Source organism: Coregonus clupeaformis, chromosome 26 (genome assembly GCF_020615455.1).
Source record: "Coregonus clupeaformis isolate EN_2021a chromosome 26, ASM2061545v1, whole genome shotgun sequence".
NCBI lineage: Eukaryota > Metazoa > Chordata > Actinopteri > Salmoniformes > Salmonidae > Coregonus > Coregonus clupeaformis.
In genome coordinates, this window is record NC_059217.1 from 11,051,280 (window position 1) to 11,074,900 (window position 23,621).

The window sequence follows — 23,621 nt, forward strand, 5'->3', positions numbered from 1 at the left end:
AATACTAGGCCGCTCCCCACCGTTGTACGTCAGCACACAAAGATTGATGCTGTTTTAAACAACGGGTGGGTCTAATCCTGGATGCTGATTGGTTAAAACCACATTCCAGCCGGTGTCTATTCCACAAATTCCACGAATTACAAATTCTATGATGTTAAAATGCCTATTTACTCTGTTCGATCTGACTGTGCAATCCACTGTCTCATCAGCCCAGCCAGGCAATGTATAAACCTGATCTCCACTATAAAAAGCATCTAGACATTATCTCACATTTATTTTAGACTAGCATTTGGTTTTCAACAGCAAAGATTTGTATAAACCTTGCTGTCTGTCTCTTCGATATTTGCAACATTGTTTCAATATTCAAATTTGATCTCCAGCTGTCCCATAGTAATGGACGTGTCGGGACGAGACAGACAGGCAGACAGCTTTTCTCAGCCAGTCAAAATCATGAATCAGCATAATTCTATGGATATATAGAAAGGAATGTCAATAGAAAACAGGTCAACCTAAATTAAATGCAGCTAGTTAGCAGTCTTTCCAGCTTCAGTTTGAAGTGATTGTGTTAGCTGTGTTGTTGGCTAGCTCCTGTGAATAACACTGTTATTCAACATTGTCCTGACAAGAGAGCACTTTTTCTATTTCAGGTAAAATCACTCATCATTAGCTCATTGTTATGGATGTATCCAAATAAATGTACCTAGAAGACATCTTAAACAAATGCAAATGCAGCTATTTTGCTGTTATTCTGGCTGCACGTGACTATAAGTTAACTGTAGTTGGCTAGCTAGCAAGCAAGAGATAAGAACGTTACCAGCCAGTATGGCAATAGAACATTTAGAACATACATTTAGGTCGCGTTCATAGATACAGAACAGAAAGACAACGCGTCTCTGGCAAATTATGTTTTTTACTGTATGTCAATAATTATTTGAATATGTTGGTAATCCGTTGTATAAAAGTGATAATGCCCTTGAAGCCGGTGTTTGGAGGATATATTGGCATGGTTTGCCAACAACACCCGTGCCAATATATCCTCCAAACACTGGGTTCTCGGGCATTATCACTTAAGTAGTCCATGTGGGACTTAATGACATTAGGAATGGTAGCTCGGAATGGCTGAAAAAGGATTTTGAAGAACTGATTGGGTCTCTGCTGGACACCAAAACATTTCTTATCATTTATGGCCCTGTGCCCTCACTGGGTCGAGGTATTGAACATTTTATCAGACTACTAGCACTTCACAACTGGCTACGTGACTACTGCAGCTCCATGGGTGTATCTTTTGTAGACAACTTTGACACCTTTTGGAAGGAGGATAGGATCCACCCTAATCATTTGGGTGCCTGGATCCTGTCCAAACGCTTCAAGGCAACGCTGAAGTATTGACTGATCAAATCAAGCTCCTCAAAAGTACAGTATCTGAACTTGGTGTGTTAGGAGATCTAAATCTTGATTGGCTTACACATGCCTCAGATCAGTTTAAGAATATCTGTCTTAAGTTCAACTTGGCTCAGCTAATAATGAAACCCACTCGGATTAATGTAAAAAAACCTAGCAAACTCCTCATTGATTGACCTTAACCATAAGTATTTGGCTAGTGGTGTTTTTGCAAATGATATCAGCGACCACTGCTCTATTGCTTGCATTAGAGATATAAAATTGAAAAACTCTGACCCTCTTATAATTGTGAAGAGAAATTGTAAAAAAAAAACTATTGCCCGAGGCGTTCCTTCATGATCTATATTATTTCAAGTTTTTTTCTACTAGCTGCATACCAGACACCTGTTTTGGTACTTTAATTTCTCTCATCCATTTTACCTCTCTGGCTGATAAACATGCCCCTTTCAAGCAACTCAGTGTCAAAAACAGAACTTATCCATGGTACTCTCCTGTACTCTCAGACCTCATCGTGATACGAAATCAAGCCTGGGCCAAGACAAACTGGCTCGTTAGCTGATTGGCAGCTATTTAGGCAATTGAGAAATAGGTGCACTGCCTCGGTTAAACAGGCCAAATCAAATTACTTCCTTAGCGCTATGACAGACTCAGTTAGTGAGCCCTCTAAATTCTGGAAAACCGTTAATTCACTGAAGCGGGGTCTAAGCAAGTAGTTTTAGACTCCTAGATTCTTACTGGAAAAGTTTATATTTGTGATGCTTCAATCAGCATTTTATCTGAGCTGGTTTCTTATTTGAAAGAAATCGTGGTCCTACTGGTCTTGGCCAGTCAGTTGACTGTTCTTCCCACATACAGCCTCCAGTTGCCTCGATGGATGGTCAGTCCACCTCACGTGACTTGGGAAATGGTAGTCACGGTTTTTCTTTTTGGCAACTTACAGAAACAGAAGTTATTGCTGCCTTATTAGCTATTTACACCAAGAAGCCATTAGGGGCTGACGATTTGGATCCGTCTTTGCTTAAGTATGCAGTGCCCCTCATTGGTGGCTCAGTAACACACATTTTTTATTTAACTTTAGTATCAGGAAATATTCCAAAAGTGTGGAAACTCCATAAGAGCAGGGATAGTAGTGTGTGGTGAGTGTGGTGAAAGGAGTCAGACGCAGGAGGGTAATCACCGAATACAGAGTTTATTCCTTCGTTGACACACAAATGCGCTCCAATAGCGATCAACGAAACAGGCACAGGGGAAACAAACATCCCTGGCAATTACACCGTAACAGATTCCAATAATACATAGGCACAGGGGGAAAATCTACCCTGGCAACACAATGTTATGAGTAGCTCCACCGAGCTACATACTCTCACAATTAACAATCACCCACAAGGACAAGGGGGCAGAGGGAACACTTATACACAGACTAATTAGGGGATTAGAACCAGGTGTGTGTGATTTACAAGACAATTGATATGATGATTGGGGCGGCAGTGGTTAGTACTCCGGTGACGACGAACGCCGAAGCCTACCCAAACAAGGAGGTCCAGCAGCGAGCTGACCCCGGCCTCGTGGATGGCCAGGAGGACGCGGAGCAGGGCGAGCCGGATGGCGACGGTGGAAATCCCGCAACAGGGAGGGATCGAGGATATCCCTCACCGGGTCCCAGCACCGTTCCTCCGGACCGTACCCCTCCCACTCCATGAGGTATTGAAGACACCCCAACCAATGCCTCGAATCCAGGATGGCACGGACAGAGTACGCCGGGGCCCCCTCGATGTCCAGAGGAGGTGGAGGAACCTCCTGCAACTCAGACTCCTGGAGCGGACCAACCACCACCGGCCTGAGGAGAGACACAACAAGGGGTTAATACGGTAATCAGGGGGGAGTAACAACCTATACGTAACCTCGTTGATTCTCCTCAGGATTTTGAACGGCCCCACAAACTGCGGGCTCAGCTTCCGGCAGGGCAGGTGGAGGGGCAGATTCCGGGTCGAGAGCCAGACCCGATACCCCGGTAGGAAGACCGGGGCCTCACTGTGGTGACTGTCAGCGTTGGGGCAGTCATCCAGTCATCCACCGCAGGAGCCTCGGTCTGGCTCTGGTGCCACGGTGCCAGAACCAGTTGGTAACCTAAAACACATTGGAATGGTGTTAGGTTAGTAGAGGAGTGGTGGAGGGAGTTCTGGGCATATTCTGCCCATGGCAAGAACACTGACCACTCCCCCGGCCGGTCCTGGCAGTAGGACCGCAGGAACCTACCCACATCCTGATTTACTCATTCCACCTGCACATTTGACTCGGGGTGGAACCCAGAGGTCAGGCTGACCAAGACCCCCAGATGTTCCATGAACGCCTTCCAAACCTTGGACGTGAACTGGAGACCTCGGTCGGACACTATATCCTCTGGCACCCCGTAGTTCCGGAAGACGTGAGTGAACAGGGCCTCCGCAGTCTGCAGGGCCATGGGGAGACCGGGCAGAGGAAGGAGGCGGCAGGACTTGGAGAAGCGATCCACAATGACCAGGATGGTGGTGTTACCTTGGGAGAGGGGAAGATCAGTCAGAAAATCAATGCTAAGGTGAGACCATGGTCATTGTGGAACTGGTAACGGTTGTAGCTTACCCGCTGGGAGGTGCCTAGGTGCCTTACTCTGGGCGCACACCGAGCAGGAGGAGGCGTACACCCTCATGTCCTTAGCCAAGGTAAGCCACCAGTACTTTCCACTCAAGCAGCGCACTGTACGACCAATACCTGGGTGACCAGAGGAGAATGACGTGTGTGCCCAGAAGATCAGACGATCACGGATAAGAGCAGGCACGTACCGCAGCCCAGCTGGACACTGAGGTGGAGATGGATCTGTGAGTAATGCCCGTTCTATATCCACGTCCATCGCCCATATTACCGGCGCCACAATGCAGGAGGCTTGGAGTATGGGGGTGTTGTCTCTGGGCCTCTCCTCTGTGTCATACAGCCGGGACAGTGCGTCTGCCTTCACGTTCTTCGTACCCGGAATGTATGATAGTGTAAAATCAAACCGGTTGAAGAATAGGGCTCACCTGCCCTGGTGAGGATTCAGCCTCTTCGCTGCCCGGATGTACTCCAGATTACGGTGGTCCGTCCAGACGAGGAAAGGGTGTTTCGCCCCTTCGAGCCAATGCCTCCACACGGTCAAAGCTCGGACAACAGCCAACAGCTCCCGATCACCAACGTCGTAGTTCTGCTCCGCCGGGCTGAGCTTCTTCGAGAAGAAGGCACAGGGGATGAGCTTGGGTGGCGTGCCCGAGCATTGGGACAGGACAGCGCCTATCCCTACCTCGGACGCATCCACCTCCACTACGAACGGTAGTGATGGATCGGGGTGGGCCAGTACCGGAGCTGAGGTGAACAGACCCCGAAGTCTTCTGAAGGCCAGATCTGCCTCAGCAGACCAGCGGAGCCGGGACGGCCCACCCTTCAACAGGGATGTTATGGGAGCTGCGACCTTGCCAAAGCCCCGGATAAACCTTCGGTAGTAGTTGGCAAAGCCAAGGAATCGCTGCACCTCCTTAACCGTGGTTGGAGTCGGCCAATTACGCACGGCTGAAATGCAATCTCCCTCCATCTCCACACCTGAGGTGGTAATGCGGTATCCGAGGAAGGAGACGGACTGCTGGAAAAACATACACTTCTCTGCCTTGGCATAAAGGTCATTTTCCAACAGTCTGGCCAGCACTTTGCGAACCAGGGACACATGCTCGGTGCGAGTAGCGGAATACACCAGGATGTCATCAATTTAGACCACTACACCGCGACCAAGCATGTCCCGAAACACCTCGTTCACAAAGGACTGGAAGACTGATGGAGAATTCATCAAACCGTAGGGCATCACCAGGTATTCATAATGCCCCGTGGTTGTGCTGAATGCCGTCTTCCACTCATCCCCCTCCCGAACACGCACTAGGTTGTACGCACTCCTGAGATCTAGCTTTGTGAAGAAGCGCGCCCCATGCATTGACTCGATCACTGAAGGAATGAGGGGGAGGATAACTAAATCTAATCGTCTCCTTGTTCAGTGATCAATAATCAATGCACGGGCGCAGACCGCCGTCTTTCTTCTTCACAAAGAAGAAACTCGAGGAGGCGGGTGAAGTGGAGTGACATATGTACCCCTGGCCCAGGGACTCGGAGACATATGTTTCCATAGCCTCCGTTTCAGCCTGCGACAAGGGGTACACATGACTCCTGGGAGGTACAGCGTCTACCTGAAGGTCTTTAGCGCAATCCCCCGCCCGATGAGGTGGTCATTTAGTAGCACGCACGCGTGCGCCAAATCGAGGTATTCGGGGGGAATGCGCACGGTGGCGGTACCGTCTGGACTTTCCACCGTGGTTGCACCAACGGAAACATCTAGACTCTAGACACCTTGACATTCACCCGACCACCCCGTGAGAGCCCTCTGCGGCCATGAGAAGGTGGGGTTGTGGAGTGCTAGCCAAGGGATATCTAATACCACAAGGAAAGCAGGAGATTCAATGATCAAGAAAAAAACCTGCTCACAATGAGTCTCCTGGGTGATCATGGTGACCGGTATAGTGACTTCCGTAACAAACCCGGACCCTAATGGTCGACTATCGAGTGCTCGAGTGCTCTGATGGGGAGTGGAATGGAGAAGGGAACCAATGAAATGCCTTGACGGTGTGCGAATGCCCTGTCCATAAAGTTCCCAGCTGCGCCTGAATCGACTAGCGCCTTACACTGGGGAGCTACCATGTGATCGGGCAAGTGGATAGGTAGGGTACAGTGCGCAACAGAGGGCTCTGAACAAGTGTGGGTGTTCGATACCGATACTCGTCTCCTGCCTCAGGTGGACCAGCCGCTCACCAGACTCTCGACCCTCGGGCGGGTGATCGAAGACCGCCTGATAGAGGCGAGCGAACTCCCTGTAGTCCTCCAACGCGGCTCCTCCCTCATTCCACACCGCGTTGGCCCACTCCAGGGCTTTCCCACAGAGGCAGGACGGACACCTTCTCCTGCTCCGATGGCGCCGGTCTGATGCTGGCGAAGTAAAGCTCCAATTGGAGGAGGAATCCCTGGCACAGCGCCGCTCTCCCTTTAAACGCCCGTGGTCAGGATATCTGGATCCCTCCGGGTGCTGGGGTGTAGATGGCTGGATCCGGTTGGCCAGCTGGTCTCGACAGATCGGGTCCTCTCCTCTCAAGGTGTTGGACGACCTGAAGAACCCGATCCATTGCTTCCCCCAAGCTGGCCAGCATCGTGGAATGCTCCTGGACCCGTGCCACGACTCCAGGCATGCACTCTTCTCCCACTGACTCCATAACGGGTGGGTGATTCTTTGGTGAGTGTGGTGAAAGGAGTCAGGCGCAGGAGGGTAATCACCGAATACAGAGTTTATTCCTTCATTGACACACAAATGTGCTCCAATAGCAATCAACGAAACAGGCACAGGGGAAACAAACATCCCTGGCAATTACACTGTAACGGAATCCAATAATACATAGGCATGGGGGAAAATCTACCCTGGCAACACAATGTTATTAGTAGCTCCACCGAGTTACATACTCTCACAATTAACAATCACCCACAAGGACAAGGGGGCAGAGGGAACACTTATACACTGACTAATTAGGGGATTAGAACCAGGTGTGTGTGATTGACAAGACAATTGATATGATGATTGGGGTGGCAGTGGTTAGTACTCCGGTGACGACGAATGCCAAAGCCTTCCTCGAACATGGAGGGGAGGCAGCCTCGGCCGAAGTCATGACATAGTGACCTCGATAATTATTGACCAATTTCCAGCCTCCCTAGTCTTGCAAAAATCCTAGAATCATTGGTCAACAAACAGCTACGTTATTATATATCTGTAAATGGTACTCTTAATGTTAATCAATCCGGATTCAGACCTAAACATAGTACCACAATGGCTACCATGCTTGTTGTAAATGATATTGCAAATGCCTTAGGTGATAGAAAGAATTGTGCTGCCATGTTTGTAGACTTGTCAAAAGCTTTTGATACTGTAGACCATGTTATTCTGTTGAATAAGCTGTCCTCGATAGGGTTTGGTACTGATGCTTGCTGATGGATTCATAATTATCTCAATGATAGAACTCTGGCCATCAAGGTAGATGAGGGTCAAATCTGAGTTCCCCAGACTTACATAAAGGGTGCCCCAAGGTTCAATACTTGGGCCAATTCTGTTTTCAATCTATATAAATAACATTGGTAATGCTGTAATATATATATATATATATGTATATACAGTGGGGGAAAAAAGTATTTAGTCAGACACCAATTGTGCAAGTTCTCGCACTTAAAAAAAGATGAGAGAGGCCTGTAATTTTCATCATAGGTACCACGTCAACTATGACAGACAAAATGAGATTTTTTTCTCCAGAAAATCACATTGTAGGATTTTTAATGAATTTATTTGCAAATTATGGTGGAAAATAAGTATTTGGTCAATAACAAAAGTTTCTCAATACTTTGTTATATCCCCCTTGTTGGCAATGACACAGGTCAAATGTTTTCTGTAAGTCTTCACAAGGTTTTCACACACTGTTGCTGGTATTCTGGCCCATTCCTCCATGCAGATCTCCTCTAGAGCAGTGATGTTTTGGGGCTGTCGCTGGGCAACACGGACTTTCAACTCCCTCCAAAGATTTTCTATGGGGTTGAGATCTGGAGACTGGCTAGGCCACTCCAGGACCTTGAAATGCTTCTTACGAAGCCACTCCTTCGTTGCCCGCGCGGTGTGTTTGGGATCATTGTCATGCTGAAAGACCCAGCCACGTTTTATCTTCAATGCCCTTGATAATGGAAGGAGGTTTTCACTCAAAATCTCACGATACATGGCCCCATTCATTCTTTCCTTTACACGGATCAGTCGTCCTGGTCCCTTTGCAGAAAAACAGCCCCAAAGCATGATGTTTCCACCCCCATGTTTCACAGTAGGTATGGTGTTCTTTGGATGCAACTCAGCATTCTTTGTCCTCCAAACACGACGAGTTGAGTTTTTACCAAAAAGTTATATTTTGGTTTCATCTGACCATATGACATTCTCCCAATCCTCTTCTGGATCATCCAAATGCACTCTAGCAAACTTCAGATGGGCCTGGACATGTACTGGCTTAAGCAGGGGGACACGTCTGGCACTGCAGGATTTGAGTCCCTGGCGGCGTAGTGTGTTACTGATGGTAGGCTTTGTTACTTTGGTCCCAGCTCTCTGCAGGTCATTCACTAGGTACCCCCGTGTGGTTCTGGGTATTTTGCTCACCGTTCTTGTGATCATTTTGACCCCACGGGGTGAGATCTTGCGTGGAGCCCCAGATCGAGGGAGATTATCAATGGTCTTGTATGTCTTCCATTTCCTAATAATTGCTCCCGCAGTTGTTTCTTCAAACCAAGCTGCTTACCTATTGCAGATTCAGTCTTCCCAGCCTGGTGCAGGTCTACAATTTTGTTTTTGGTGTCCTTTGATAGCTCTTTGGTCTTGGCCATAGTGGAGTTTGGAGTGTGACTGTTTGAGGTTGTGGACAGGTGTCTTTTATACTGATAACAAGTTCAAACAGGTGCCATTAATACAGGTAACGAGTGGAGGACAGAGGAGCCTCTTAAAGAAGAAGTTACAGGTCTGTGAGAGACAGAAATCTTGCTTGTTTGTAGGTGACCAAATACTTATTTTCCACCATAATTTGCCAATAATTTCATAAAAAATCCTACAATGTGATTTTCTGGAAAAAAAAATCTCAATTTGTCTGTCAAAGTTGACGTGTACCTATGATGAAAATTACAGGCCTCTCTCATCTTTTTAAGTGGGAGAACTTGCACAATTGGTGGCTGACTAAATACTTTTTTCCCCCACTGTATATATATATATATATATATATATATATATATATACACTGCTCAAAAAAATTAAGGGAACACTGAAAAAACACATCCTAGATCTGAATGAATGAAATAATCTTATTAAATACTTTACACTTCTTTACATAGTTGAATGTGCTGACAACAAAATCACACAAAAATTATCAATGGAAATCCAATTTATCAACCCATGGAGGTCTGGATTTGGAGTCACCCTCAAAATTAAAGTAGAAAACCACACTACAGGCTGATCCAACTTTGATGTAATGTCCTTAAAACAAGTCAAAATGAGGCTCAGTAGTGTGTGTGGCCTCCACATGCCTGTATGACCTCCCTACAATGCCTGGGCATGCTCCTGATGAGGTGGCGGATGGTCTCCTGAGGGATCTCCTCCCAGACCTGGACTAAAGCATCCGCCAACTCCTGGACAGTCTGTGGTGCAACATGGCGTTGGTGGATGGAGTGAGACATGATGTCCCAGATGTGCTCAATTCTCTTGCAGGAACTGCTGACACACTCCAGCCACATGAGGTCTAGCATTGTCTAGCATTAGGAGGAACCCAGGGCGAACCGCACCAGCATATGGTCTCACAAGGGGTCTGAGGATCTCATCTCGGTACCTAATGGCAGTCAGGCTACGTCTGGTGAGCACATGGAGGGCTGTGCGGCCCCCCAAAGAAATGCCACCCCACACCATGACTGACCCACCGCCAAACCGGTCATGCTGGAGGATGTTGCAGGCAGCAGAACGTTCTCCACGGCGTCTCCAGACTCTGTCACGTCTGTCACATGTGCTCAGTGTGAACCTGCTTTCATCTGTGAAGAGCACAGGGCGCCAGTGGCAAATTTGCCAATATTGGTGTTCTCTGGCAAAAGCCAAACGTCCTGCACGGTGTTGGGCTGTAAGCACAACCCCCACCTGTGGACGTCGGGCCCTCATACCACCCTCATGGAGTCTGTTTATGACCGTTTGAGCAGACACATGCACATTTGTGGCCTGCTGGAGGTCATTTTGCAGGGATCTGGCAGTGTTCCTCCTGCTCCTCCTTGCACAAAGGCGGAGGTAGCGGTCCTGCTGCTGGGTTGTTGCCCTCCTACGGCCTCCTCCACGTCTCCTGATGTACTGGCCTGTCTCCTTGTAGCGCCTCCATGCTCTGGACACTACGCTGACAGACACAGCAAACCTTCTTGCCACAGCTCGCATTGATGTGCCATCCTGGATGAGCTGCACTACCTGAGCCACTTGTGTGGGTTGTAGACTCCGTCTCATGCTACCACTAGAGTGAAAGCACCGCCAGCATTCAAAAGTGACCAAAACATCAGCCAGGAAGCATAGGAACTGAGAAGTGGTCTGTGGTCACCACCTGCAGAACCACTTCTTTATTGGGGGTGTCTTGCTAATTGCCTATAATTTCCACCTGTTGTCTATTCCATTTGCACAACAGCATTTGACATTTATTGTCAATCAGTGTTGCTTCCTAAGTGGACAGTTTGATTTCACAGAAGTGTGATTGACTTGGAGTTACATTGTGTTGTTTAAGTGTTCCCTTTTTTGAGCAGTGTATATATATATATATATATGTATATATATATATATATATATATATATATATATATACAGTGAGGGAAAAAAGTATTTGATCCCCTGCTGACTTTGTACGTTTGCCCACTGACAAAGACATGATCAGTCTATAATTGTAATGGTAGGTTTATTTGAACAGTGAGAGACAGAATAACAACAACAAAAAAATCCAGGAAAACGCATGTCAAAAATGTTATAAATTGATTTGCATTTTAATGAGGGAAATAAGTAATTTATCCCCTCTCAATCAGAAAGATTTCTGGCTCCCAGGTGTCTTTTATACAGGTAACGAGCTGAGATTAGGAGCACACTCTTAAAGGGAAAACAATTGGTAACACACTACGCCGTGAAGGACTGAAATCCTGCAGCGCCCGCAAGGTCCACCTGCTCAAGAAAGCACATATACAGGCCCGTCTGAAGTTTGACAATGAACATCTGAATGATTCAGAGGAGAACTGGGTGAAAGTGTTGTGGTCAGATGAGACCACAATCGAGTTCTTTGACATCAACTCAACTCGCCGTGTTTGGAGGAGGAGGAATACTGCCTATGGCCCCAAAAACACCATCCCCACGGTCAAACATTGAGATGGAAACATTATGCTTTGGGGGTGTTTTTCTTCTAAGGGGACAGGACAACTTCACCGCATCAAAGGGATGATGGACGGGGCCATGTACCATCAAATCTTGGGTGAGAACCTCCTTCCCTCAGCCAGGGCATTGAAAATGGGTTGTGGATGGGTATTCCAGCATGACAATGACCCAAAACATACGGCCAAGGCAACAAAGGAGTTGCTCGTGAAGAAGCACATTAAGGTCCTGCAGTGGCCTAGCCAGTCTCCAGACCTTAATCCCATAGAAAATCTGTGGAGTGAGCTGAAGGTTTGAGTTGCCAAACGTCAGCCTCGAAACCTTAATGACTTGGAGAAGATTTGCAAAGAGGAGCGGGACAAAATCCCTCCTGAGATGTGTGCAAACCTGGTGGCCAACTACAAGAAACGTCTGACCTCTGTGATTGCCAACAAGGGTTTTGCCACCAAGTACTAAGTCATGTTTTGCAGAGGGGTCAAATACTTATTTCCCTCATTAAAATGCAAATCAATTTATAATATTTTTTTACATGCGTTTTCTGGATTTTTTTGTTGTTATTCTGTCTCTCACTGTTCAAATAAACCTACCATTAAGATTATAGATGATCATGTCTTTGTCAGTGGGCAAACGTATAAAATCAGCAGGAGATCAAATAATTTTTTCCCTCACTGTAAATGTCGCTGCTAACTAAATCACATTCTGCCAGTTGTCATGAAACAGTATAAAGTCAGGAAAATTGCCTCCCTTTCTTTTCCTTATGGGGATTGTAAACAAGAGCAAAGTGGATTTGGCTTTGTTTCCCAAGTGAAAGGTAATGTAGGCTTCCACTCTGTGGTTACCTTAGATTTCTCCTTCAATAAGCCATTGTAAGGAATCTAAGGGCTCTATTCAATTTGTATCACTGAAGTGTTACAGATTGCGTGCTAGGAATGTAAAAGTAATTTCCAATTGAGCCAACATATGCAGCGTTTACAGTGAATGCAGTCTCCGAACATTGCCTTTAAATTTCAATCACACTGTAACGCTGAATTTCCACAATACAGATTAAATTGAACCCGAAGACTGCGCCTGAAATGGTACCCAATTCCATATATAGTGCACTACTATACCTGTGGGCCCTGGTCAAAGGAAGTGCACTATATAGGGAATAGGGTTCCCATTTCGGATGTAGCTCAAGCTTACAGTATTTAGGAGGAAAAGGGAGACCTTTCTGTGTCCTGACCTGGACATTGGACAGATGCATTGCAGCACAGAGAGAGTAAAGAGAGTTCCCTAATTATTTACAGTCTTGACATGGCACTCACTCCTCACATAGTGGCATTTCCCTGGGTCAACACAGCAGTGTTTGGGGAGCTTGTCCTGCTTTCAGCAGCTGTTCCCATAAACCACTGGGACGGAAGGCAGCAGGCATGTCAATCTGAGAGTTTTCTTGTCAAAGAGACAAGGATTTAACTATAGGTTTTATATGGAAATCCAGGGTTAATGTTAATTCCATGAAAATTCAGTCGGTTCAGTTAACTTCCTGAATTGAGATGGAATTGACCCCAACCCTGTCAGCCTCCAAACTTTTAAACGTTTAAAAACTCAGCCTGGTCCATGCTATATTTAACTGAACTGGCAAAACAATTGACGCATGTGACAGCTCTGAGGTCTTCGTCAGGCAATTCCTTTTCTTGTCGGATGTTATCGTTAGCTGTAGTGTAGTGAACCCAGGAGCCAAGTCTGTTTTGGAGCCAGGGGGCTGTGTGTATGATAGCCCTACCAGAGACAGAGACAGGGCTGTCAGAATCAGCCTCACATGGCCATTGGCTCTCCAAATGTGGATGTACACTGAGTACAGCTCTTTCCATGACATAGACTGACCAGGTGAATCCAGGTGAAAGCTATAATCCCTTATTGATGTCACTTCAATCAGTGTAGATGAAGGGGAGGAGACAGGTTAAAGAAGGATTTTTAAGCCTTGAGACAATTGAGACATGGATTGTGTATGTGTGCAAGAACTGCAGGGTATGACAGTAGGTGCCAGGTGCACCGGTTTGAGTGTGTCAAGAACTGCAGTGCTGCTGGGTTTTTCATGCTCAACAGTTTCCTCTGTGTATCAAGACTGGTCCACCACCTAAAGGATATCCATCCAACTTGACCCAACTGTTGGAAGCATTGGAGTCAACATGGGCCAGCATCTCTGTGGAACGGTTTCGACACCTTGTAGTGTCCATGCCCCGACGAATTGTGGCTGTTCTGAGGGCAAACGGGTGTGCAACTCAATATTAGGAAGGTGTTCGTAATGTTTTGTACACTCAGTGTCAGCGTTATATATAGTCCAATTTTCAACTTTTAAACCCCACCAAGTTTTTTAAGCTGAACCAGCTACTGTACCATGGCCTTATAAATGACAGTTTTATCTTCCCTACAGATGAATCATTGTATTCATATAGCCTATATGTTCCCCTCTTTTTTTCAGTTTCTGGAGTGGGGGGGGGGGGGTGTCTGTATAGCCAGTAGTGGAATGTCACACTGGTATCTCGATGGGGAACAGGTGACAGGGGGCTCAAGTATTGTTCTTTCGATTTCTCTCCCCCTCCCTCTCTCTGCTGTCTCTAGCTCTCTTTCTTCATTCTCTGTTTTCTTTTCTCTATGTAATAAAACTCCCTTGATGTACTGGACTCATGATGGATCTCCTCTCTGTCTTTCCTTTCCAACTTGCTCCGGAGGGATGGAGGGGACATCAGGCTGCCTGCGGCCACACATACATTTAATTTTTTTCTGAAATGAAAGCCAAAAAGCAAACTGTTGGGGCTTTTCAATTTTTATACTCCAGTTGAAAATACGATTATTGTAGAGCAATGTGACTTGTATTAACATTATTTCACAATGTTTAACATTGTGTTAACACCATTTCACAATAATGTTTTTTGAAAAAAACATACCTATTAACCATTCACTATCAATCACTTCTATAGGCCTAGTTCAGATTAAATAATTTGGTGTGATGAACCAATAACAAAGGGAGAAATGCAGAGAACAAGGTAAAACAATTTTACCAGTTGTATTTAGTTTGTCATTATGGAGACACCTATTGGATAAATGTGGTAACATTTTGCTGCGTAACATTTTTGGGGGGCTAGTTTTCAGGCATTGTGGGTGGGTTTTGAGTGGTCATTGAGCTAGAAATTTTAGCAACCCTGAATGTGTAAACCCTTTATCTAGCAGCCAACCTGCTTGCACCAATCCCTTGTAATTACAGTAAAATACTGCGAAATACAAACCACTCCCCTCAATGAACTTCATTCATCCATTCATTCATGCATTCATTCTGATTACGGTAGTATTTAATTTTTTACTATAAGATACAGTCAATTTTATGGTATTGTACTGTGTGTCATTACACAGTACTTGCTTTGATACCATATTTATATTACAGTAAGTGTACTGTAATATGAAATACATAATTTTACTTCACAGTTTGTCCATCTGGCACTGCAGACAGGCTAGAGCAAATGCTCAAAGTATTTGAAATATTTCGAATAGCATTTGAACCCAGCTCTGCTGTGTTATAACCAATACTTCACTCATGTCATTGGTTAAGGAAAACGTGCTCAGGTGAAACATCCTCAGGTGTTTTGAATTGGTGCCATTCTCTTCTTATTAGAACACTACTCTCATCAAATAAGATGACTTCCGAAGGCATCCCCATATGAGTACTTCTTGTCAATCTGATTTATTTGGTATTGTCAGAATGCACAGTTCATCTCTCTCTGTTTCATTCATTCTCTTGTCAGTGTTATTATGTGTTTGCCTGGCTACCCAGACTCATCGCTCCGGCTAAATGCCACGCCACACCCACAAACCTTTGCTTCTTCTCTGCAATGAGTCTGGATTTGACTCCCTCCCCGACCCTTCTAGAATGCAAACAAATTTGGACCATCTGATTGGTCCCAGAATCCGATGGGTTGGGCCAGAGCCAGAACACTTGTGGGTAAAGCACCCTCATTGGCTTTGGTACACTGATTGGTTAGAAACAATCCAATTGCTGATGACTTTGTTTTGTACAACGCCCCTCGTCACCACAAACAACTTCAATGATGGCAGATTCAGACTGAAGTACGTAGCGATCGATAGAGCAGCGGAATAATTCAGTGTGAGTCGTCAGGCAAAATATGTGTATCCAATATACAGTTACTGCCTGAAGGGTGATGAATGAAGAGTTATACTGTATTAGTTTGCACTTCCAGCCATGTATATATTTTCTCTAGCATGGCGAATCAGAATGATTGACATGGCAGCTTATTGAAAGTTCTATAAGAGGTGATACTTGAGAGAATCCTAGAAGGTACAGTATGTTTGATCACATTATTTTGAATTTGAACGGGAAACACCACACTCTTACCTAGGCTTACGTGCACTGCCACCCATACTACAGCAGAGTAGCACTATGGATGTGCCTGATATTGTGGAGGTGGTACTACAAAGGAGTGTGTGATATATGAGAGGTGTAATAGTGTTATAAGTTGGTTACGACATGAGTGAATCTCTACCCATCAAGAGTTGTGTTTGTAAACTTAGTGTGTCTCTCCATGCAAATAAGGTTGGTTCAAATCAAATCAAATTTCATTTGTCACATGCTTCATAAACAACAGGAATGGACTAACAGTGAAGTGCTTACTTACGGGCCATTCCCAACAATGCAGAGATTTAAAAAATGTAAGAATAGAAAGATAACACAAGTGCAAAGGGAAGTCAATGCAGATAGTCTGGGTAGCTATTTGGTTAACTATTTAGCAGTCTTATGGCTCGGTGTAGAAGCTGTTCAGGGTCCTGTTGGTTCCAGATTTGGTGCATCGGTACCACTTGCCGTGCGGAAGCAGAGAGAACAGTATGACTTGGGTGGCTGGGAGTCTTGACAATTTTTAGGGCCTTCCTCTGACACCGTTTGGTATAGAGGTCATGGATGGCAGAGAGCTCGGTCCTAGTGATGTACTGGGCCGTACGCACTACCCTCTGTAGCGCCTTGCGGTCGGATGCCAAGCAGTTGCCATACCAAGCGGTGATGCAGCCAGTCAAGATGCTCTCAATGGTGCAGCTGTATTACTTTTTGAGGATCTAAGGGCCCATGCCAAATCTTTTCAGCATCCTGAGAGGGAAGAGGCATTGTCGTTCCTTTTTTACGACTGTGTTGGTGTGTTTGGACCATGTTAATTCCTTAGTGATGGCCACCAAGGAACTCGAAGCTCTTGACCCGCTCCACTACAGCCCTGTCAATGTGGATGGGGGCGTGCTTGGCACTCCGTGTCCTGTAGTCTACAATCAGCTCCTTTGTCTTGCTGACGTTGAGGGTAAGGTTGTTGCCCTGGAACTACACTACCAGTACACTGATCTCCTTTCTATACGCTGTCTCATTTTCGTCGGTGATCAGGCCTACCGCCGTTGTGTCGTCAGCAAACTTAATGAGGGTGTTCTAGTTGTGCGCGGCCACGCAGTCGTGGATGAACAGGGAGTACAGGAGGAGACTAAGCACACACCCCTGAGAGGCACCCGTGTTGGTTGATAGCGTGGGTGGATATGTTGTTGCCTACCCTCACCACCTGGGGGCAGCCCATCAGGAAGAAAGGTTGAAAAGACACTTGCCAGATGATCAGCGTATGCTCTGAGTACACATCCTGGTAATCCATCTGCCCGCGCGGCCTTGTAAATGTTAACCTGTTTAAAGGTCTTACTCACATCGGCTACAGAGAGCGAGATCACACAGTCGTTCGGAACAGCTGGTGCTCTCATGCATGGTTCAGTGTTGCTTGCTCGCATCACTGGGCAGCTCGCAGCTGGGTTTCCCGTGATAGTTTGCAAGCTCTGCCACATCCAACGAGCGTCAAAGCCGGCGTAGTAGGATTCAATCTTAGTCCTATATTGACGCTTTGCCTGGCTCGTCGGAGGTCGTAGCGGGATTTATTATAAGCGTCCGGATTAGTGTCCCGCTCCTTGAAAGTGGCAGCCTTTAGCTCAGTGCGGATGTTGCCTGTAATCCATGGCTTCTGGTTGGGATATGTACATACTGTAGGTTACTGTGGGGACGATGTCATCAATGCACTTATTAATGAAGCCTGTGACTGATGTGGTAAACTCCTCGATGTTATTGGAAGAATCCCGGAGCATATTCCAGTCTGTGCTAGCGAAACAGTCCTGTAGCTTAGCATCCACTTCATCTGACCACTTCCATAATGAGCGTGTCATTGGTACTACCTGTTTGAGTTGTTGCTTGTAAGCAGGAATCAGGAGGATAGAATTATGGTCAGATTTGCCAAATGGAGGGCGAGGGAGAGCCTTTTATGTGTTTTTGTGTGTGGTGTAAAGGTAATAGAGAGTTTTCTCACCTGTAGATGCACACGTGACATGCTGGTAAAACTGAGGTAAAACTGATTTCTGTATGTGACTAAACTTAACAAAAAGAAGAAACTGTACTATGAAACAAAGATAAAGTATATAAAGAATGATAGTAAAAAGCTTTGGAGCAAAAAGGCGAACTTGGCTCATTCATCACCAAACCCACTGATATTGCCAACTACTTTAATGATTTTTTCATTGGCAAGATTAGCAAACTTAGGCATGACATGCAAGCAACTGACCAAATTATGAAAGACAAGCATTGTAATTTTGAATTCCGTAAAGGGAGTGTGGAAGAGGTGAAACAATTATTGTTGTCTATCAACAATGACAAGCCACCTGGGTCTGACAACTTAGATGGAAAATTACTGAGGATAATAGCGGACGATATTGGCATTCCTATTTGCCATCTGTTCAATCTAAGCCTACAGGAAAGTGTGTGCCATCAGGCCTGGAGGGAAGCAAAAGTAATTTCGCTACCCAAGAATAGCAAAGTACCCTTTACTGGCTCAAACAGCCGACCAATCAGCCTGTTACTAACCCTTAGTGAACTTTTGGGAAAAATGGTGTTTGACCAGATACAATTCTATTTCACAGTAAACTAACACGACTCAGGATATGACCCAGATGCAGACACAGGAGACGGAAGGTTCAATACACAGAGTAGTTTATTAAACCACAGGAGGTAGGCAAAGGGCAGGTCGAGGACAGGCAGAGGTTCGTAACCAGGTCCGAGACCGACAGGTACAGGGCGGCAGGCAGGGTCAGGGTCAGGGCAGGCAGAAGTTTGTAAACCAGGTCAGAGTCAGATAGGTACAGGATGGCAGGCAGGCTCGGGGCAAGAAGTATGAATGCCCTGACCTCTGCAGACGCCATATCACCGTAAATGCTGCACAGCCAACGCAGACAGCAGATTGACCATGCAGTGCCTTTAAAGCCTGTGTGTCTATGTATGCTGATGACTCAACACTATACACATCAGCTACCACAGCAAGTGTAATCACTGCAACACTTAACAAAGAGCTGCAGTCAGTTTTAGAATGGGTGGCAAGAAATAAGTTAATCCTAATTATTTCAAAAACTAAAAGCATTGTATTTGGGACAAATCATTAAAAAAAACACTAAATCTCAAACAAATCTTGTAATGAATAATGTGGAAATTGAACAAGTTGAGGAGACTAAACTGCTTGGAGTAACCCTGGATTGTAAACTGTCATGGTCCAAACATATTGATGCAAAAGTAGTTAAGATGGGGAGAGGTCTGTCCATAATAAAGTGTTGCGCTGCCTTCTTAACAATGCTATAAACAAGGCAGGTCCTACAAGCCCTAATTTTGTCGCACCTGGACTACTGTGGTCAGGTGCCACAAAGAGGGACTTAGATAAATTACAATTGGCCCAGAACAGGGCAGCACGGCTGGCCCTTAAATGTACACGGAGGGCTAACATTAATAATATGCATGTCAATGTCTCCTGGCTCAAAATAGAGGAGAGATTGACTTCATCACTACTTGTATTTGTGAGAAGTATTGACATGTTGAATGCACCGATCTGTCTGTTTAAACTACTAGCACACAGCTCAGACACCCATACATACCCCACAAGACATACCACCAGAGGTGTCTTCACAGTCCCCAAGTCCAGAACAGACTATGGGAGGCGCACAGTACTACATAGAGCCATGACTACATGGAACTCTATTTCACATCAAGTAACTCATGCAAGCAGTAAAATCAGATTTATAAAACAGATAAAAATACACCTTATGGAACAGCGGGGACAGTGAAGACATACACACACAGGAACAGACACGTATACATACACATGATAACATATGCACTATGCACACATGTACACATGGATTCTGTGTTGTAGATATGTGGTAGTAGAGTAGTGGCCTGAGGGCACACACTTAATAATGTGTTGTGAAATCTGTTGTGAAATGTATTGTCATGTTTTTAAAATGTTATATATCTGCCTTAATTTGGCTGGACCCCAGGAAGAGTAGCTGCTGCCGTAATATATACAAATACAATTAAAATGCAATTACGTAAGTATTATGTAACAACATGCTAATAAAATGTTGCTCCAAAAGTAATGGCAGTTTTATTGCACAGGCACAACAACAGTTTAATGTTAAGTGTTGACAATGCTAACCGTAACAAAATATGGCTATTAAGTGTTGAAAGGAAACTAAATATCTAAAAACTACAGCCAAGGTAGGTGGAAAATCATGTTAGTTTGTATTCTGAGTAAACTATCCCTTTAAATATGTTATAGTGTGTGCTTGAAACCAGAACACTTCCCCTCAGATGGACAAAGAGGTTTGAAATTGTTTTTTGCTAAGCATCCAACTTGCTGTTTGCAATGTTTGTAAATGGCTTTGAATTTCTCTGCAATATTTTCAGGAATTATAAAATGAATTATAGCTTTCAACCTTTTCAGTGGCATGTTGAAAGAGTCATACAGTAGTTGAGCATCACAACTTATTTATACTTAGCTGTACAAAATATCATTCAGGAGAATGGACATTTACAGAATGTTCAGAAATACAGTGTACTGTAAATTTATAGTGTAGATCACTTATGACTGTCAGATAGATTGGATTAGAATATAAGTTCTATTCATTTCTATCTTCAACATGCAGTTCCAGATACAACCCTGACATTAGTTGAAGGCAGCCAATCCAATAGTTTATGAAAAGTAGTCACTTCCTGAGATCTGTATTCAAATATTGTTTAAAGTAGTTGTTTCCTCAGATCTGTATTCTAATAGTTAAATTGTTTTGTTACTTTCTGAGATCTTTATTCAAATAGTTTTGAAAAGTAGTCACTTTCAGGGATCTGTATTCAAATAGTTTTAAAAAGTAGTCATTTTTGGGGTATCTGTATTCAAATAGATGTAGTCACCTCCAAAGTAACAATTTCGTCCCCCAAAACAATTTTTACTTTCCACAAAGAATAATTGAAACTATAGTTATCCCAGGTCTAGTACTGTCCCTTAGTTTCTTTCCCATAGTTTCTCCAGCCAAATAGTATCAGGACCCACAGTTCAGAATATATCAGCTGTGACGGAACCATAATGTCCTCAATGTCAGTTGCATGAAACGTTTAGTTTGTTGTTGATTTATGACTTACAGTCTGATTCTTGTGTGGACAGACACTGCTTCCCAGTGGCCATTGCAGCACTGCAGATGCTGACCTATAGACTAACTATGATTAGATGTTTGGTCGTAATGAAGACTTAGAGCTCAATATCCATGCTGTATGGTTATTATCTTCCTTGTCTCTTTATGTATGATTTGCGACTCAGATCCATTGACTCAAATCAAGAATATCTCGTATTGGACTCCCATTTTCCTTTCCTTGACTAACGGTGTTGTTTGTCCATGTAGGAGAACCCTCCTCCTGCTCCTGTCAATATGCACACCAGTATTGTCTGCAGAAGAAGACTACCGAGCACAAGGTAAGCAGCCTCCACCTCCCCATCTCGACTCCATCTCTACATTGTAACAGTCTACCAGAGGGAAAACTCTTTTCCATTTCCTCTAATAGGCAAAGACGGAACGCGAAAAGAAGAACCTGGTCTACACCAAACCTATTTCTCCCCAGCATCCACTAGCCATTTCTGTTGCCATATATTTCTCGTCTGTTGTGGATGAGAGAGTGACCTTTTCTAGCTATAAAGTGATGTCAACAAAAATTTACAAAAGCCTGGTTTACTATGGACTGTTCTTTCCTCCAAATGGAAACAGTTTAACCATTTAAATTGTTAATTGTTACAGGTTTTTTTTGTGGGTGTTATAGGCATGGGTCTTAGTTTGGCCAAGTGACATTTCACTTGTTGGCACCAGGCAGTATCTTAAAGGGAGGGTGAATACTGGCTACTGGTTGTAGAGTTGGAGAATGCCAGAACATCTATTGTGTTGTTGCCATTGCTTTAGGGTTCAAACATGCCCAGAGAATGGTATTACGTAACATACGTGATTTATGACATTACCCTATCATCAAGGACAGGAATTCTTCTTTGTTACTGTTTGTGTTATTATTAGTCTGTGGAGCTCATCTCCTCTTCCAATTCTTTTTTAAAACCCTTTACATGTCTTCTCTTGCTCCTCAGGTCCTAGAATACAGGTAGAGACAGCCCAAATAGCCTCCACTTCTTCCTTCACGTTCCTCTGTGTGTGTGTGTGTGTGTGTGTGTGTGTGTGTGTGTGTGTGTATGTTTGTGTGTGTGTCTCTCTCTCTATCTCTCACTCTCTCACTTTACTCAAGTATGACAATTGGGTACTTTTTCCATCACTGGGAGATAGGGATTTGGACTGGCCAATGATTATAACGGCAATTCTGATCCAACCATTAATTCATACATTGTTGTTTCCCTGGCCTGAGAGGCTGGAAGTTCAATATTTATCTAGATGTAGAAGGCTAATGTTAACTAGCTAACGTTGCCCATTAATGGAAGTTAGGCTAGCAAGCAAGCATTTTAGCCAGGTATTCTAGGACAACAAAAAATAAACACACACACGCACACACGCACGCACACAGAAATCAGAACCATGGACAGCCACATCATATTTTGCTTATGTTGATTGGACTAAATTGTTTTAGGTATATTTTAGTTGTCACTGTATTAGACTAAGCAGAGGTGATTTGATTATGAAATGTTGAAGTTGAAATGGTGCTGGAATAGTGGAGGCAGCTGTAACTCTCTGTGGTTCTAAATCATTAGTTGTTTAGTGGTCTGAAAATGTCAGAAACATTAACATGCTTGACCATGCTGTAGGGAATGTAACTGTTTGTTACATGCAATATGCTTTGTGGACTTCACTGGATAGAGGTTGCTATACAGTTTTGTGATAAAACAAAGGTGTGGTTGAATTTATTCTGCCACTGTGTCTTCTTATTGTCACGGTCGCAAGGCATGTGAATTAACAGGTTATGGAGCAAACACTGGCTTCCCCAGTGATTTTACCCACACACCGCTACTGCTTCGCTAGCTAGCTTCACACCGAGTACAATTACGTTGACAAGGGGGAGGCTATCCTAGATCACTATCTCTACTCTGAGACGCTTTGTAAATGTGGGCCCTGGAAGAAAGCTGTTGCCCAATTCCTTGCTCAGCAGTCCTTTCACCACAGGACCCTAGAGCAGGGGTAGGCAACCCTGTCCCGCAGGCACTGCAGGATTTTGTTTCAACTAGGCACCACACCAGGGGTGCGTTCAGTTCGCTTGAATGTTTGCTACATTGCGGAATGGTTTGTATTGAATGCCACATTTTCCCAAAACATTGTTGTACTGTACGTTCTTGAACAGATTTTGAGATGCGTTTGCTCCATTCGGTGGGTGTGCTGGGGTGTGGCTTGAAGCAATGAGTGAAGTATTTAAAGGGCAGCAGTACATGTTGAAACCACAACCCAACCTCTCCCTGTTTTTCAACTAGTCATTCAGTACAGCACCGTTTCCATTCAATTGAACGTTCTATAACGTTTTTATGTACTGAACTCAGCCCTGACAAACTGAGCTAATTGACCTAAATTCAACACACCTGGTCTTCCAGGTCAGTTAAATCAAAAACATGACGTGCCTGCAGCACTCCAGGGGTTGCCTAATCCTGCCCTAGAGCAGGGTTTCCCAAACTCTGTCCTGGGGTCCACCCTGGGGGCACGTTTTGTTTTTGCCCTAGCACTACACAGCTGATTCAAATAATTAATGCTTGATGAGTTGGTTATTTGAATCAGCTGTGAAGTGCTAGGGCAAAAACCAAAATGTGCACCCAGGGGGGTCCCCAGGACCGAGTTTGGGAAACCC

General features: G+C 44.7%; 1 protein-coding gene across 1 annotated transcript in view; it reads left to right on the forward strand.

Moving 5' to 3' along the window:
- The window catches only part of LOC123481951 (collagen alpha-1(XXIV) chain), a 165,405-nt gene that overhangs the window by 12,356 nt on the left and 129,428 nt on the right, over positions 1-23,621 (forward strand). The window contains exon 2 of the mRNA XM_045207737.1: positions 21,206-21,276. Coding sequence (XP_045063672.1) covers positions 21,206-21,276 — 71 coding nt within the window. The remainder of the gene's footprint in view (positions 1-21,205; positions 21,277-23,621) is intronic.